The 17,502-nt window shown below is 34.2% G+C and overlaps 1 protein-coding gene across 1 annotated transcript in view; it reads right to left on the bottom strand.

Annotated features, from left to right (window-relative positions):
• Positions 1-17,502, bottom strand: part of LOC6052525 (tyrosine-protein kinase Drl) — a 134,172-nt gene that overhangs the window by 84,993 nt on the left and 31,677 nt on the right. Inside the window, exon 2 of the mRNA XM_038264752.1 lies at positions 3,403-3,530. Coding sequence (XP_038120680.1) covers positions 3,403-3,530 — 128 coding nt within the window. The remainder of the gene's footprint in view (positions 1-3,402; positions 3,531-17,502) is intronic.

Here is a 17,502-nt window from a genome sequence, read left to right on the forward strand (position 1 = left end):
ATCCTGCGAGAATCTGATTGTAAAAATAGTCAAACTTTGTTGTTAATAACTTTTAAGGCATTAACTTGGAGGATGAATAAAAAATTATATCGATAGTTCCCGTAGTTTTGAGGATACTAAAATGTCTGTAACAAAAATCTGGGTGCAAAAGCTCTGGTTGATTTGAACCTTTAAACCTTTGCATGGCAATATCTCAGCTACTAAGGGTCGTATCAACAAAGTTCAAAAAAGCAAAATACAGAAAATTTTATTAGTTTTTCAAAAAAAAATGAATAAATTGAAAAGAGGGCAAACATGAGTACAAAATTTAAAAAATGAATAACTGCGACTATTTTCCAAATAGTTACCTAAAAATTGCTATAACTTGAAAACGGTGCACTTTCTAAAATTGTCGCTAAAGTACTTTTTGATTGCAAATTCGATTTTACATCGAAAAATGAAGTTGAAATTTTTTTATTGCGACCAATATTTCAATTTTTAGAAAAATATCAATATTGATTCGAAAATGCATAACTCGTTCAAAGATTTTTTGCCCGTTTGACCGAATTACTCATAAGTGTTTGTGGGGTCTTTTCAAATGTTCAGCATGATTTTAAAAATTTTAAAAATATTTTTAATTCTAAGATAATAATGTTTCATAATGTTTTCATTTCATGACATAGAAAATAGGACACATATTTGCTGAGTTACCGTTATTTAAAAATTTACGTTCTTTTGGTAATGTATATAAAACTTTTTTTTTTCTGTTTGCTTTTCTTTCAGAGGCTGTATCTCAGCAACCATTATTTTTAGATCTCCTCGAAAAAAAATATTTTCTGAGTTGGTCAAGTTTGGTTAGGACTTTTGCAGGTAAAAAAAACAAACAATATAAAACAATATCAATAAAAAATTTAATACTATACACTTTTCGATAGCGAATATAATTATACATCTAAAAATAAAGTCATTTTTTTTTATATTATGAGGTTTGCATAAAAATAATTTTTTTTCACAAAATTGTGAGCTTTTTAGTATAGATTTTAACTATTTTTTTTTAAGTTCTTGACAATGATTACAACTTTACTCAAGACATAAAACTGATCTGATTATATCTCAGGATACATTTTTTTTTATATTTTAATCATTGTACAGTAATTCCCAACAAAATACGAGATCCTAAAATAAAGTTGTCCATTCCGGCCCATAATAAGTCTGGCCATTGAATTCGATTTTCACAAAAAAAAGCATTTTTCCAAAAAATAATAGCTCAGCGCCATTTCAATCAATAAAAGCGCCAAAACCGAAAATGGCATAAAATAGCTTTTTTCACTGAAACTGCGATAAATTGAAAATTTCAGCGATGACCTTACGTTTTTGATTACCAAAACGACTTACAATTATGAAAATTTTATTACCCAGAAAATTTAGGTCATCCTTAACTAACAAATGACCGAGCCACGTAGCCCAGTGGTAACGCTTCCACCTCGTAAGCGGTAGATCGGGGTTCAAATCCCGGCTCGGACCAACACAACTGGTGATCTTTTCCCTTCTAGATTCGATTGCTTAGTTAAGAGAAGGTAGTGTATCGTCACAAACTGGACCTTATCAAGACACCTTAGGAAGACGACCTATGGAATGTTAACATTAACCTTAACATGTTAACATTAAGTTGATTAATGAACTGTCACTAAATCCACTTTATAAATGCCGGCCCCGATAATCTTCCCGGGTGTTCCCCTCAGGAACAGGGAAAGATTTACTTTTACTTTAACTAACAAATTATCGCAGTTTGATCTCATTTTAAAATATTGTATCTCAGAATCCTGTGAATGAATCTCTACCATTTTATGATATGATATGTGTTTTTTTTTTGTAAGAAACCTTATATAAATATATTTTAAAATATTAGCTCTTTGGATCCGAGACCTACAAACAGCTTTTAATGTTTACATACTACCTTTCAAATGAAAGGATAGATTTTCAAAACAACAAACTATTTTTTTCTCAAACTCCTAATTGAGAGATTCGTCAGAAACGTGCACGCATCCTGGTGGCGAGTAGAAGCACTACGCGACGATGTTCGGAATGACAGCGTGCTTGGAAATATTTTTTTTTGCAGTTTTTGATTTTTATTTCCTTCAAATATTTTTTAACGTCGATGAAAGTTATTGTAAAGTGTGGCAATCGCATAAACGAATCGAATAATGTATAAATCATAGGGGCTGAGTTAATTTTTCATGTTTTTTCCTCAAATTTACCAAAAAGATCTTTTGAAAAATTGATTTATATAAGATTTATTTGATTGATAATGCTCTTTATGTGTGTATTATTGATAGAGCAAACTATTAGAGACATATTACAGCATAATTGCAATAATTTTCTCAAAAAATTGCCAGTTATTCGATTTTTTCCAAAAATATCCAAAAAATCCCCAAAATGCATTTTTAAGGTCAATATTTTGGTCAAACGGGAAGAAAAGTAAAGTTTAAACACTTTTACATAATATTTCATCACTACTTTTAACTTTTGCAACATTTAACTCAAGTTATCCAAAATATCGATCATCTTTTTAGAAAAATCGTTTAAATAAAATACCAGTCACAATTAATCACTACAAATCATCACGCATTATGATCGTTAGCGAAATTGCCACACTTTGCAATACCCCACTTTTCTGAAAATGCTTTATTTTTCATTATAAAAGCGATTTTTCCCTAAAAACTGCTCAAACTGTATGGGGGCTGTCATTCCGGACACCGCTGGAACAACAGCGAACCTAGCGGAAAAAATGTCGTCGAATTCTTCAATTAATCACCCTTTATTTGCGTCCAAATTTGTAGCAATTATTTGCCAGAATTACAAATTCTTAATTCTTTTTTGCATGCTCCAGGATTTTTGCTATTTGCGACTAATGTTTTTTTTTTTTTTTTTTGATATAATTCCAGTAATTCCAATTCTAAACCATTCGTCCCCAACTGTAAACTGCACCGACGAATGGCCACGTCGGTGATCATGAGCTACTGGCGGGACAGTTGAACTACGTGGCATGGGGTGTTGATTTAGCATTGTTTCATTTTCCGGTAGGGTCTTCCTGGCTGGTGCTGGCGAGCGGACGCACCTGCCGTAGCGCGTGGTTGGCCTGGCACACACGTCTCGCTCTGTGCGGGCAAATATTTGTTCAGTAAATTTAATTCCAAGTGCCGCGCGACGACCGCCGACCAAAGCCATTCTGTCAGCGGTTGGCCCGGTCAAAGCCAGGAACAGAGCTCAAACAGGCCAAGCTGGACGGGTATTTAAGCTTTAACAGATAAATTTCGAATTAAATGTTAAATTTCAAGTTCAGATATTGGCTTTTTTGTGTAGTGTATTTAGCTCTCATAACCAAATCATCAACCTTTCGAAAGGGTAGTTCCCCAAACTCACCGGGTACGTCGTGCGGCTCTGCCAGGAAAACTGCAAATCGTCCACGCCGGTCTTCATCGGAATCACGAAGCTCATGGCGTAGTCGTTAATGGCTCCGTCGCGGACGTAGAATAGATCCACCTCGATGCCTGCCAAGAAAAGAAAGAAAAAATAGGTTAGGAAAGGTATAAAAATGAATATTTTAGACGCCGAAACGCCCCTCCTCTCGAGCGCATTCACGAGAGAAATACATTAAAAACAAATTTATCATGATAAAGTTGGGTGACGGACGGGGAGTTGAACGGGAAATATTTCCTCTTGAACTCTTCTTGCTGCTGCAGCACGGCACAGTTGAGCATAATGTTGCTGGGAACTTTTGTTATACTGTTGCTGCTGCCCTGCCGACCTGAAAGCTCTGACACTAAAGTGCAAAAATCTCTCCACTTTTCCCTGCTTCCCCCTCTGTTCAACAATCGAAAGTTCAAAAGTGGAGACGTGTTGTCAGCAAATATTTTCTCATTAGTTGGCCCGAAGTTGGCTCTCTCTCGCTCTACATAGACTCGGGAAAAGGTTTTGAAGGGTGCTTCTTTGTGTGGCCTATTTTTGTTGGTGGGTAGATTTTTCCCAACAAAATGTTATGGTAGGCTTTGGACGTGAACTTCTGATAACAAATTGCACGACTTTGAGTTAAATTTAGAATATCTGTGTGTGACTCATAAAAAATGTAAAAAAATGGGTGCATTACGTGCTGATAGTTTATCGAGCAAAGATTATTGAAGTCGGAAAAATAATTCCACTAGAAGATATCCAGACACAATTTATAGTGAAATGACTGCCGTCTAGAATATTTAAATGACATGGGGGATAACCAAAAACGCATTGTTTTTGTTTTTGTTTTTGTTTTTGTTTTTGTTTTTGTTTTTGTTTTTGTTTTTGTTTTTGTTTTTGTTTTTGTTTTTGTTTTTGTTTTTGTTTTTGTTTTTGTTTTTGTTTTTGTTTTTGTTTTTGTTTTTGTTTTTGTTTTTGTTTTTGTTTTTGTTTTTGTTTTTGTTTTTGTTTTTTTTGTTTGTTTTGTTTTTGTTTTTGTTTTTGTTTTTGTTTTTGTTTTGTTTTTGTTTTTGTTTTTGTTTTTGTTTTTGTTTTTGTTTTGTTTTTGTTTTTGTTTTTGTTTTTGTTTTTGTTTTTGTTTTTGTTTTTGTTTTTGTTTTTGTTTTTGTTTTTGTTTTTGTTTTTGTTTTTGTTTTTGTTTTTGTTTTTGTTTTTGTTTTTGTTTTTGTTTTTGTTTTGTTTTTGTTTTGTTTTTGTTTTTGTTTTTGTTTTTGTTTTTGTTTTTGTTTTTGTTTTTGTTTTTGTTTTTGTTTTTGTTTTTGTTTTTGTTTTTGTTTTTGTTTTTGTTTTTGTTTTTGTTTTTGTTTTTGTTTTTGTTTTTGTTTTTGTTTTTGTTTTTGTTTTTGTTTTTTTTTTTGTTTTTGTTTTTGTTTTTGTTTTTGTTTTTGTTTTTGTTTTTGTTTTTGTTTTTGTTTTTGTTTTTGTTTTTGTTTTTGTTTTTGTTTTTGTTTTTGTTTTTGTTTTTGTTTTTGTTTTTGTTTTTGTTTTTGTTTTTGTTTTTGTTTTTGTTTTTGTTTTTGTTTTTGTTTTTGTTTTTGTTTTTGTTTTGTTTTTGTTTTTGTTTTTGTTTTTGTTTTTGTTTTTGTTTTTGTTTTTGTTTTTGTTTTTGTTTTTGTTTTTGTTTTTGTTTTTGTTTTTGTTTTTGTTTTTGTTTTTGTTTTTGTTTTTGTTTTTGTTTTTGTTTTTGTTTTTGTTTTTGTTTTGTTTTTGTTTTTGTTTTTGTTTTTGTTTTTGTTTTTGTTTTTGTTTTTGTTTTTGTTTTTGTTTTTTTTGTTTTTGTTTTTGTTTTTGTTTTTGTTTTTGTTTGTTTTTGTTTTTGTTTTTGTTTTTGTTTTTGTTTTTGTTTTTGTTTTTGTTTTTGTTTTTGTTTTTGTTTTTGTTTTTGTTTTTGTTTTTGTTTTTGTTTTTGTTTTTGTTTTTGTTTTTGTTTTTGTTTTTGTTTTTGTTTTTGTTTTTGTTTTTGTTTTTGTTTTTGTTTTTGTTTTTGTTTTGTTTTTGTTTTTGTTTTTGTTTTTGTTTTGTTTTTGTTTTTGTTTTTGTTTTTGTTTTTGTTTTTGTTTTTGTTTTTGTTTTTGTTTTTGTTTTGTTTTTGTTTTTGTTTTTGTTTTTGTTTTTGTTTTTGTTTTTGTTTTTGTTTTTGTTTTTGTTTTTGTTTTTGTTTTTGTTTTTGTTTTTGTTTTTGTTTTTGTTTTTGTTTTTGTTTTTGTTTTTGTTTTTGTTTTTGTTTTTGTTTTTGTTTTTGTTTTTGTTTTTGTGTCATAGAGATTATCCTTATTTTTTAAAGAACTTTTCTTAATAAAAGACAGGTTCAATTTTTACTAGAAAACTGAAAGGGAAAAAAGGGAACAAAAGGGATACAAAGGCTATGACTCCGAGTTTTTTTGAAGAATAAATCTTTAAATGATAAAGCCATGCATTACGGTTTACTTCTGGGTAATTTAGGCTATCTGAAAACATTTTTGTTTCTGACTGAGTCATATCTGAATTAGTCGCGTTATTTTAGTCCTTTTATCAGCTGCAAGAATAACATAATGCTCAACCGCGATGCTGAAGCTAATCAGAGCGAACTTTAGTAACTGTTGAACATTCACTTGATTAAGATGTATCGAGTAATTTCTTTCGTGATTTTTATTGTATCCATGTGCAACTGTGTCAAATATAATGAAGAGTTTATCAACTACTTTCAAGGTATGATTAGCAAGAATTATAAAATAAAGGTTTAGAATTTATGCTTGCAATATTTTTTTTAAATATTTTTAGCAACTTCTGGATGCCTGCAATACTTTAGCAATGAAGGGTACTACACAAAAGTGCCTCATTTTGAAACTTCCAATTTTTTGTACATAAATCAAAGCAAAAATGTCACAAAACTCAGAGTGGGAATGCTTGGTGCGTTCGATGGTCACATAAGAATGGCTTGAGATTGGTAAAGTTTTGCGTTCATGAATTGTGTTTTCCTTAATAATAATTTATATTTTTTCAGTAATTGGAAAAAACAGTGGAAAAGAGGTCAGTGTTCGAGCTTATACCCGTTTTAATGAATCAAAAATAATCAACTGGAACGACATTTTTAATACAGAAATGCCAAATTTGATGTCTACTTCGAAACCATTCCTATTCACCATTGTAATATTCCATAATGGACATGTTAAACTTGTGAAAGACAATGAAGTTAAACCTTTTGTAGAGTTTCAATATAAGAATTTTTCGCTTAATTTCATTAGTTTCCCAAACTGGAATCAACCCATTAATTATTTCTTTGATTGTCCTTTATCTTTTGAAAAACAAGTTTAAAAATAAAAAAAAAATAAACGATAAGTCTCAACGACTAGTTTCCAACCATCAACACGTTCCAGCCAGCCTCCGGATGATGAAACAACAGTCACTAAAATAAATAAGCAATTGAAGAATAAACAGCAATCTGGTTGAATAAACACCGCTCGACAACAACAAGCCCTCGATTTCCTTCCGGATTGCTTATTTTTTGCATCTCTCCCTTTTGATGATATTTATTGGAATCTACACCTTCCAGAAGGAGCTTTGGCTTTGCCTGCTCAGTGTTTGCTCAAGGCATTCCGAATTGGTTCCAGCGTTGAGGCCCGGAAGGTACTCCTGGCACTCTCGGAACATAGTCACTGTTCCGCTGGGCTACGTGCTGGCCGTGACTGTTGCGATTTCATTTTTGCCCAAGTCAAGATCAGTGAGCAACAAAACTGGTGACTGCTGTGCGAGTGTAGGGTGATGCTCTCAACATTGTTTACCAAATTTAGTTAGATTGCAAACTATTCTCTTTTTGCTTGTTTCTTAATATTTATTTCGCCTAAACATATCTTTAAGCTCTTAATGTCATTGACGCTGTATTTGACATGTTTTAACAAATGCATTTGTATTACGAATTTCTTTAGTTAAGAGAATTTAATAGCATTTCGATTATCAACAAGCTATTTTAATAGTTTCTTTACTGATTTAGTAAATGTTTGTTTATCAACAATTTTACATTTTGAACACTGGAATTAGATTTATATTTGGGAAAAATCATAAATTTCCACGGAGCAAAAGTTGGAGTGAGAGTTAGATCGCTTTGCCATAAGTTTGCCTTTGACAGCTTTTCAATTAGATGTATGGGCTTACAGATATAAGTTTGATTACATCCCATGGATTGGACATAGGACAATGGTCAATATGGAGACTTTTATGTAAAATTGTCTGGGGAATCGATAGGGCTTTTAAAAATGTTGACGTTTAGACCACTTTTCAAAAAAAAAAAACAGTTTATTAAATGAGTTTTGTATTTTTTTAGGAGAGACATACCATCCTGCATTTTGTGTCAGACTTTTTGTAACATCTTAGGCTATTTCCTCAAAAATTTTGAACGAAAAAAAATTTAACTTTTAAACTTATAAATAAAAAAATCTCATAGAAGTGGCGTGTATTTTTGTTTCAGTGTATTTTTTTCAGAAAGCCCGTCCAATTTCCTACAAGTTTGTCTTTGACCACTTTTTGATACGATGCAACGGCTTCGAGATACAGCAATTTATAAATTGCAAAATTCAAAAATATTTAAATAACTTACGCCCTTCCCAAATGTTATTTTCGAGTACTATCGGCTCCATATCCAGGTTTTTAAGCGAATATGGCGTTCGAATGGTGAACGTCCGAAATGTCAAATCGCGTAATAGCACCAACATTAAAAAAAAATGTGGCGGGCATGCCATGGCACACTTTTTGTGCAATATTGGTACCACTGCGTGATTTTGACATTTCGGGCGTTCACCATTCAAACGCCATCTTCGCTTAAAAACCTGGATACACAAAAATGGCTTATATAGGCCTAGGATAACATGTCTACAAAGTTTCATTGAAATCGGAGAGGGTCGAATATAAAAGGACCAGAAAAATCCTGATTTGAGCTGGAATTGCTCGCAGATAAACAAAAATATGTAAAAAAAGCAAATTTCGAAAGGAAAGATTGTATTTGAATAAAGTGAAAAATCTTATGTGTGATTAGCGAAAAATCATCTTAATATGAATGTTTAACAAAATATTTTTAAATTATTTCAAACATGCTTAAGGTTATAATAATGCAGTGAATTTCTAAAAAAAATTAAAGTTTATTGGAAATAAAAATCCTAGATTTTTTTATTATTATTTAATGTTGATCTTTGATTGAATTCTTAAATGGTTTCATTTTCTAAATTATTAATTGGCTTATTATAAATACGATATTTTATTTAAGAAATTTAAAAAAAGTCATTTTTTAAAAATAATATGATTTTTTGCAGCCTCTTTTATTATTTATTTTAATCTATAAATTGTTAAACTTCAATTTAAAAACCTATGCAAATTAAAATTCAGGTTGATTCTGTACATTTGCAGCCATCAACATTGCTTTAGTATTCATATTATTTATTTTTATTCATTCCATGAAATGGAAAACATTGTTTTCGCATTTTATTTGTCCGATAAAATTTACTCTGAAAAATACAAATCATGAATTCAAAGGCATAGATGAATTTCAAATAATTTTAAATATATTGTTCATACAGAAAAAAAAAACAATTTTAAAATGCAAATTTTAATAACCATAAATAATGATTATGGTATGTTTATTTTCACGACTTCAAGAATCACGTGAATTTCGTGAAATTTTGGTGGTCTCCCTACATTTTGTTATTGCGTGAAATCTAATATTTTGTTAGGTTGAAATAAAATTCGTTCAAGTAATGTTTATTTAATAGAAATAGATTTAACATCATTTAGTATTAAAAAAAGGTCATCATCATTTTTTCAGGTACTTTGACAAGAGAAAGGCTCCAAAATTCAGCATAATATTTTTGAATTTATCAAAAAAATATTTTCCTGACAAAAAATCAATATGAATTGCAAGGATCCTGATTTTCGGTTCAAAGACCAGAAATCACCAGAACTCACTCATCGCCGAGCGAATCTTTGCCAACCATTCGCGAGCGAACACTACACTCAGGCTGTCAGCGACTTACTCAATCGCTTCTCCCAGCGACACAAATACTTCGTGAATTTCTTTGCCCACTCCGTGCCGTCGACCCGAGTTACACAAGAATACGTTCAGAGAGGAGAGAATCTAACAACATACCAGCCCGGCACTCTTTTGGCCTGCACTATCACAGTTTGCCGTAAATTTGTATTTGGCATGATGGAAATTGCTTTTAAATGTTTCTTTGATGTTGTGTTATCAACAAAATTGCAAAACATGTTTGATAACATAGATTTTAAGCAGTTTAATAACTGAGTGACACAAAGCCGATCGCAAACTATTTCGACTCAACGACTGAACGTCATAAAGGTCTCTCTGAACCATTGGCACTCCCTTGTGGACCACCGATCAGTGAGGTACTCCTGGATATTAGCTCCTGAAAAGTGCTTTAAAAGTGCAAAAATTGCCTCATGGCAAGAAAAAGAGGCGGTCCTCACCAGCAGGATCGGCAGATTTGAAGAAGCTAAAGAATGCCGAAGCGCTACCTGCAAAGCCAGGCAGTTTGAGCAAGGACGCTCAAAAATTGTCTGGAAACCAGTTCGCTACCCTCCCTGTGGACGTGAGCGAGAAGGAAGAATTTGAACGACGGGAAAAGTTGCCACCCATTTTTGTGAAATCATCGTCATCGGATTCGGTGCAAAAGTGGCTGACCGGATTTATCAAATCTGGTGCTTTACGAGCTTCCATTCGCTTGTGTGCTGATGGACTCAAAATTCTGCTACCTACCAGAAAAGATTACAACTACGTTCGGGATTTCCTGAACAACACCAAGATTGAATACTACAGCCATGACGATCCAGGTAAACGCCCCATGAAACAGGTCCTCCGTGGCCTGTACGACATGGATGTGAGTGTGCTGAAAGAAGAGCTCAAAACTCTTAAGTTGAACGTGATCGAAGTCTTCAAGATGACGAGACACAACAAGGACATCAAGTATCGTGATCAACTGTACCTGGTTCATCTCGAGAAAGGATCGACATCGCCGTCTGAGCTGAAGGCAGTTCGGGCAATTTTCAACATCATCGTGACTTGGGAACGTTATCGTCCAGTGCACCGTGACGTGACACAGTGTTCGAACTGCTTGCAGTTTGGACATGGTGGAAGGAACTGTTTCATCAAGAGTCGTTGTGCAACCTGCGGAGGTGAGCACAAAACACAAGCTTGCGAAACAATCAACGATAACATTGAAGCCAAATGCTTCAATTGCGGCGGCGACCATTCTACCAAGAATCGAAGCTGCCCAAAACGAGCTGAGTTTGTAAAAATTCGGCAGCAAGCGACGACGAGGCACCAACCAAATCGTCGCAAAACACCACCAGCATACACGGACGTGGATTTTCCTGCTTTGGCGTCACCAGGAGCAGGATCTGTTCGAGTGGTTCCAAATCTGCAGCCATTGCCGTTGAATCAGCGGCAAAGAGTTGCAGAGAATACAACACCTCCAGGCTTCAGTCAGCAACCGGGGGAAAACCAACCAGCATCAACGGTTGAAGGCAGTAGTGACCTGTTTTCACCACAAGAACTTCTGAACATTTTCATCGAGATGACAACAACACTGCGTGGTTGCAAAACTCGCCAGGAACAGGTAAGAACGCTTGGAGCATTCATCTTAAAATACAGTTCGTAGTTTACTCGTTCTAATGATTTTGAATATTTCAATGAATTTATTTTTTTAGTTTTAAGTTAGGATTAGTTGTTCAAGTGATTTTTTTTTCTTTTTTACCCAAATGTATTCGATTAAATGCAATAATGTAAAACAATTTGAAGTAAATAAAATAAATGTTATCAGTTAATAATAAAACAAAAAATACAACAAAGATGAAGAGCATTAGGCCATACCACTTAGCATGTAAAAGAAATGTAATTATTACAGTGGACTCTCTCGTTGTCGATATTGAAGGGACCGTCGAGAGCGGGAGTTATCAAATTATAGAATGAAAAATCAAAGCAATCTATTTGAAGGGACTGAAAAATTTATTGACAGCTGGAGCAATATTGATATCGAGAAGATCGACAGCCAGAGAGTCCACTGTATAAGAAAGTTCAATAAAGACATATTTAATTTCAAAAAAAAAAAAATCAACTGAACCATTGGCTATACTACCCGATTGGAGTGTGAGAGAGAACAAAGAGAGAGTATATTGTAGCGATTGGTGTGGAAGCGACAAACGGTAGGAAACGGTCAGAGCAGTTTTTGTCGTTTTCGATTTATGATTTATGTCGCGAGTGAATGAGGCTTTTTGGAGCAATCAGGACCCTTATGAAATGACTTGAAAAATTTAGAATTATTTCGGTCATTTTTCTATTATTGTTATCGTATTATTATAGCAATAATTGCTACAATTTAAAAATCCGATGGAAGGTTGGAGCAGATGCGAATCGAACCTAGAATCATCCGCTTACAAAGCGGACAGCGTAACCATTCGGCCACGCACTGCCACTGCAAAGTGTTCACGTTCCGTAAAATTTCCATTAAATTTAGAGTGTTCAAGTTATGGATTTCATAAAATACTTACTTTTTCAGCGTCAAAAATCAAGAAGCCTAATAATGAAGAACAAACTAAACAAAATCTTATTCTTAAATAAAAGTACCACCCTATTGCTGCATCTGTGCGTGATCTCAAAGAGGTCCATTTCTATCCTTCTAGCAACTCAGATAGATTCAGATGGGAAGTTTGTGGAGTTGGTGGAGGTGGCAGTAGTCGTCATCATCATTTTCCTGCCTTCAGTCTACTGTTTTGCCTCGTGCGATGCGATACACCAAAACCAGAGGAAGAGACTTTTTCCCTCGCAGCTCCCAGAGCAGTTTTTCTTTCCCCAGCTGCTGTCGCTCACTGGCCTCGGTTGCCTATTTTTCATGCAAATATTTACTCAAGTGACTGTTATGATTTTCCTTTGCTTTTTCCGCTGCTGCTGCTGCTCTGTTGCTGTTTTGCTTCCGCTTTTTCCTGCTTTTCCAAGCTTTCGGGGGATGTGGGATTCTGGTTTGGCTTCAGAGCTCTGACTCTGACACCGTTGGTTAGGCGGTTGGTTTTGGTAGGTCACTATGCTGCTGTATTGCAGGCGGTTCCGGGTGGGATGGAGAAAAAAATCTGGCCAAGTCAAATCAGGACCCCGTTACGGTTATGGTCTGTTGAGGCTTCGCTGAAGGTTTTTACATGAAGGTTTGTGCTGGCGGAAAAGGGCTTCTGGAGGACACTTTTTTCCTCGTTGTTACTTATTTGAATGGTGAGTAACTGCGGACATGGTTGCCAGAATTTTGGTTATTTTTTAGATTTTAAAATCATTTAATGTTGACCAATATTTACCAAAGCAGTTTCAAAATCAAAAATAATGTACTCTTTTTGATAAACTTAACAATCATTAAACTGGCAACACTGTCCCTTCTAGAGATCCATGCTGCCGTGTACCATTTGAGTCAAATCAAAGACCAGTTCTTGTTTGCACAAGAACCTGCATGCAACTAGCAGCAGCAGCCAGCAGGTCCCCAAACAGCGAAAGGTAAATATTTCATCGAGATTTATTTCACTGCATCCAAGGTTCCTCCTCCCAGGCTGCGACTCCAGGCCCTGACCGAGACGCCGTTCTGCGGTGACATTCCACGATTCTGCCTCCGAGCCCAGATTGTCGTCACCTTCGTTTTACTCTGCTGTAACCTTTAGTGTCGCTGAATAGTCCTTTGGGCTTGAGAATAGCTTATGAATTCCTCGTTTTTTCCCCTCTCCCCAACTCTGACTGTGGTTTGTTTGCAAACATTTGCCTCGACACACAGGAAAGTCGAGAAAAAAATAAAGTCGGGACGATGAAACATGGGCAACTTTTGCAGCACCCAACTGCAGCAGTTTCTCATTATGCGATTTGTCAGCAATGTTGCCAGGGGATTTGCACAAACCCCTGCAAGTCGGAGCCAAAAGATGAAGCTGGAAAAGCGAAAAAAAAAAGAAAATCTGGCACAGCCCGAGGGGTAAACTGAACGAGAAAGTGGATTAAGTCATATCTTGATTAAACTGATTAAACGGGAAGGCGTGATGGGAAAAGGGGCTTTCGCTTTCCACCACCCTTTAAAAAAAGGAAGAGCTTTTTCCAGAAAAGGGAAAGCTTACCGGGAAACAGTGCTGCCAGCCCTACTCAGTGATAGCGATGGTGATAATAATCACCGTAATGGGATTATAATCACGTGTCGTAATCGTTTAGCATGGGACAGGGGAGAGCTTGAAGAAGTGTACACTTTAAAAGCAGTAGCAATACTAAAAATAATTTTAAAATTATAATAAAGCAATCACCGCGTCAAATTTCCCGGGGGTAACAAAAATCCAGGGTAACGGGAAATTGTCAAGAAACTTTTTATGTTAGGTTATTTAACAACAAAATTGTATAGGACCGCAATGTTAATGGTTGAATTAAGTGTGAGGATCAATTCATGGCCTGACTTCAAGTGAAAAATCATACAACTTCAAGAAAAAGTATTTTTATCTACACAGAAAAAAAATTATGGTAATATTCATCAGGAAATGGTGACAGATTTTGTGGCGAAAACAATGTGTAATATTACATCAGGAATTAGTGAATTTTCATTAGTTTCTGTTGAATATTCATCAGGTTCACATTTTTACACATTTTTTGAGTAATATTACTCAAAAAATGAGTAATATTCAACCAACCAAATTTTCAACATTTCAAAATTCAACTTTTTTTTTGCTGTGTATTTCTATAAGCTGTCTTTCAAATCGCATAAGAAATAAAAAAAATGATCGCAGGTATTATTTATGGAGAAATATTATTTTTTCTCAAAGGTTTCGGACAGTGAGTAAACCCAATCTATAAATTAGGTTTTTCATGACAAATATTTTGTTAGTATAGGTCATACTTGTTTTAGCTTTTAAACCAAATAGTAAAACTTTTTTTTTGAAAATTTATCGTCTTGTGTTTTTACTTGACATAACTCTATGTTTAAATTTGTTTTAAGTATGTATACTTTCTTTGGGCACCATTCAAACAATGCATAGTAGTGATTTTTGTATGGTTAAATTTTGTTTCATGCTTTTAAGTTTAAAAAATGACTTAGGTTAAAATTGTTTTCAAAAAGTTATTTTAAAATTCACAATGGTAAAAAAAATAAATGTTATCAAAAAGGTATGAAAATGTATACTTATGCATGAAATCCTGGAAAATTTAAACATTTCCCGAGAAACGGATTTTTTGACCGCAAATCCCGAAAATTGTTTTCCAGGCACAAGAAATTGGACGCTCTAAAAGCAAAACATAAGCATGCATTTAAACATTCTATTTTCTTTACTGAATCCTTTACAGATCCATGCAATACCTACACAATAAAAATAAAATTTATGTTTGGAGGTTGAACATTAGATAGTTAAATAAAATCTTTTTTTGTGAAATATTACCTTAGATATGTTCAACAGTGAAATTCAGCAGAAATTATAAAAAAAAACATGAAAATTTAAGATCCGAATAGTGCATTTCATGATTATTCTTTAAATTTTTAATAGCAGCACAAAGTTGTATGACTTAACCCTCCATTATCCTATTTTTTTTTATTCATTTTATGGATTTCAAAACTTTAAACAAAGAAGGTGAATTTAATGATTTCTAAAGCCTTTTTTGCATGTATTCATGCGTAATTAAATACAAACAGAATGCTTTTATAATAAATTTTAGGATAAAGGCATCTATAAATGATGTGGTTTATGTTTTTTATTGAACGATTTTTGAGGGATCTACCTCTGCAAAATATGATGCTATGCCTTAAAATAATAAACCCCAGAACCCGAAATTGTTTTTTTGCCTTCCTCACTGAGGTAAGGCTATAATCCTGCTCTAAAAATGAACTTTGTATAAAAACGTCGTAGACCCACCTTCATGTATACATATCGACTCAGAATCGAAAACTGAACAAATGTCTGTGTGTATGTGTGTGTGTATGTGTGTGTATGTGTGTGTGTATGTGTGTGTATGTGTGTGTATGTGTGTGTGTATGTGTGTGTGTATGTATGTATGTGACCAACAAACTAGCTCATGTTTCTCGTCACTGGCTGAACCGATTTGACCCGAACTTGTTGCATTCGACTTGGTTTAGGGTCCCATAGATCGAGTTTTATACAGATTGAAGTTTCGATAAATAGTTCAAAAGTTATGTATAAAAATGTGTTTTCACATATATCCGGATCTCACTTAAATGTATGTAAACTATGTCCGGGTCCATCATCCGACCCAAAAGACCTTTCCAACGAGTTCAATACATTGAAGATTTGGCAACCCTGTCACGAGATATGGCCACTCATTGATATTGATGTACTTTTTGGAAGCCGGATCTCACTTAAATGTATGTAAACTATGTCCGGATCCACTATCCGACCCATCGTTGGTTAGGTTATCAAAAGGCCTTTCCAACGAGTCCAAAACATTGAAGATCTGGCAACCCTGTCTCGAGATATGGCCACTTAAGTGATATTTATGTTCTTTTTAATCCAGATCTAAAAAATAGATGAAATTTGTGTACAGCCATTGATGGTAATAAGTGAGGAAGGCTCCAACCACATAGGTGGATTAAGTTAGTTTTTTTTAAAGCATTGATTAGAAACTCTTATCCTTCATAGCGTAAAAATTGTCTATTGGTTTCTTAAACCTTCTTAGAACGTTTCAGAGATCCAGTTTGACCAAAAATCTGAAATTTAAAATTTATCGAAATTATTTATTATGCTCAAATGGATTTTCTTAATAAATGGTAACAATTTTCCAACAACCATACTTTCAAGAAAAAAAATATATGTTTATGGGACACAAAATGCCATCAATTTAAAAAATCAAGAAAATTTCAAATTTGACTGTTTCAATTTGGTTTTGACGATATTAAGTGAAATTTTCTGTCCTTTTGAAAAAAAAAACTTTCGAAATTTTATATGAATCAAGAATGTTTTTGAAAGGGCTAAATACTTATTTTTGACATTTTCAAATGTTGTTCTTGAATTTAAAATTTTGAAATTAGTTTTATTCAAAACAGCAGAAAATTTAACAACAATTCCATTTTGTACTGTTGAAATACAGCAGTGATTCTCAACCTTCTTCTAGGTCGGTACACCATATTCTTGATTTACACAACGAAATGGGGGTGTTTAATTCGAGAATCGTTTAAAAAAAGAATGTCCATGACTTAAATTGAGAATATGACTTAAATTAAGAATCTTTGGGATTTCGTAATTTGTCGGAGAATTTTCATCATGTATCAATTGTATTTGGTTTAGTTATGTTATTAAAACATTTTAGCATGGTTTTGGTACACCTGGGATGTTCTAGTCCATCCGAAACTTCCGGAAATTTTGTGCAGCAGGCTAACCGAAGAAACAAGTTGAAACTTCAAAATTTTGACAACGGATCCTACCCAGACTGCTTCAGTGAGTGCGGTAGGCTACAGTGCATTGTTGTAACAACTTATTGGGATGATCTGGGACATCCAAGGACTCCCTGGAGTTAAGATCTGTGGGTCTACCGCCGTAACAAGCAAGAGGTCGACGGATTTTGACCCCGGAACATATCCGCATAGCTTCAGTGAGTATGGTAGACTACTTTGCTGATGTGTTGGGATGTCCTGGGTCATCCAAGGACTCCCTGGAGTTAAGATCTGTGGGTCTACCACCGTAACAAGCAGGAGGTTGACGGATTTTGACCCCGGAATATACCCGCATAGCTTCAGTGAGTATGGTAGACTACTTTACTGATGTTCTAGGATGTTCTAGGTCGTCCAAGGACTCCCTGGTGTTAAGATCTGTGGGACTACCGCCGTAACAAGCAAGAGGTCGACGGATTTTGACCTCGGGACATACCCGCATAGCTTCAGAGAGTATGGCAGACTACTTTGTTGATGTGTTAGGCTGACTTGGGTCATCCAAGGACTCCCTGGAGTTAAGATCTGGTTGTCTATCATAAATCCAGGGAGTCCTTGGATGACCCAGAACATCTCAACACATCAGCAAATTAGTCTATCA

Source organism: Culex quinquefasciatus, chromosome 3 (genome assembly GCF_015732765.1).
Source record: "Culex quinquefasciatus strain JHB chromosome 3, VPISU_Cqui_1.0_pri_paternal, whole genome shotgun sequence".
NCBI classification, from domain to species: domain Eukaryota; kingdom Metazoa; phylum Arthropoda; class Insecta; order Diptera; family Culicidae; genus Culex; species Culex quinquefasciatus.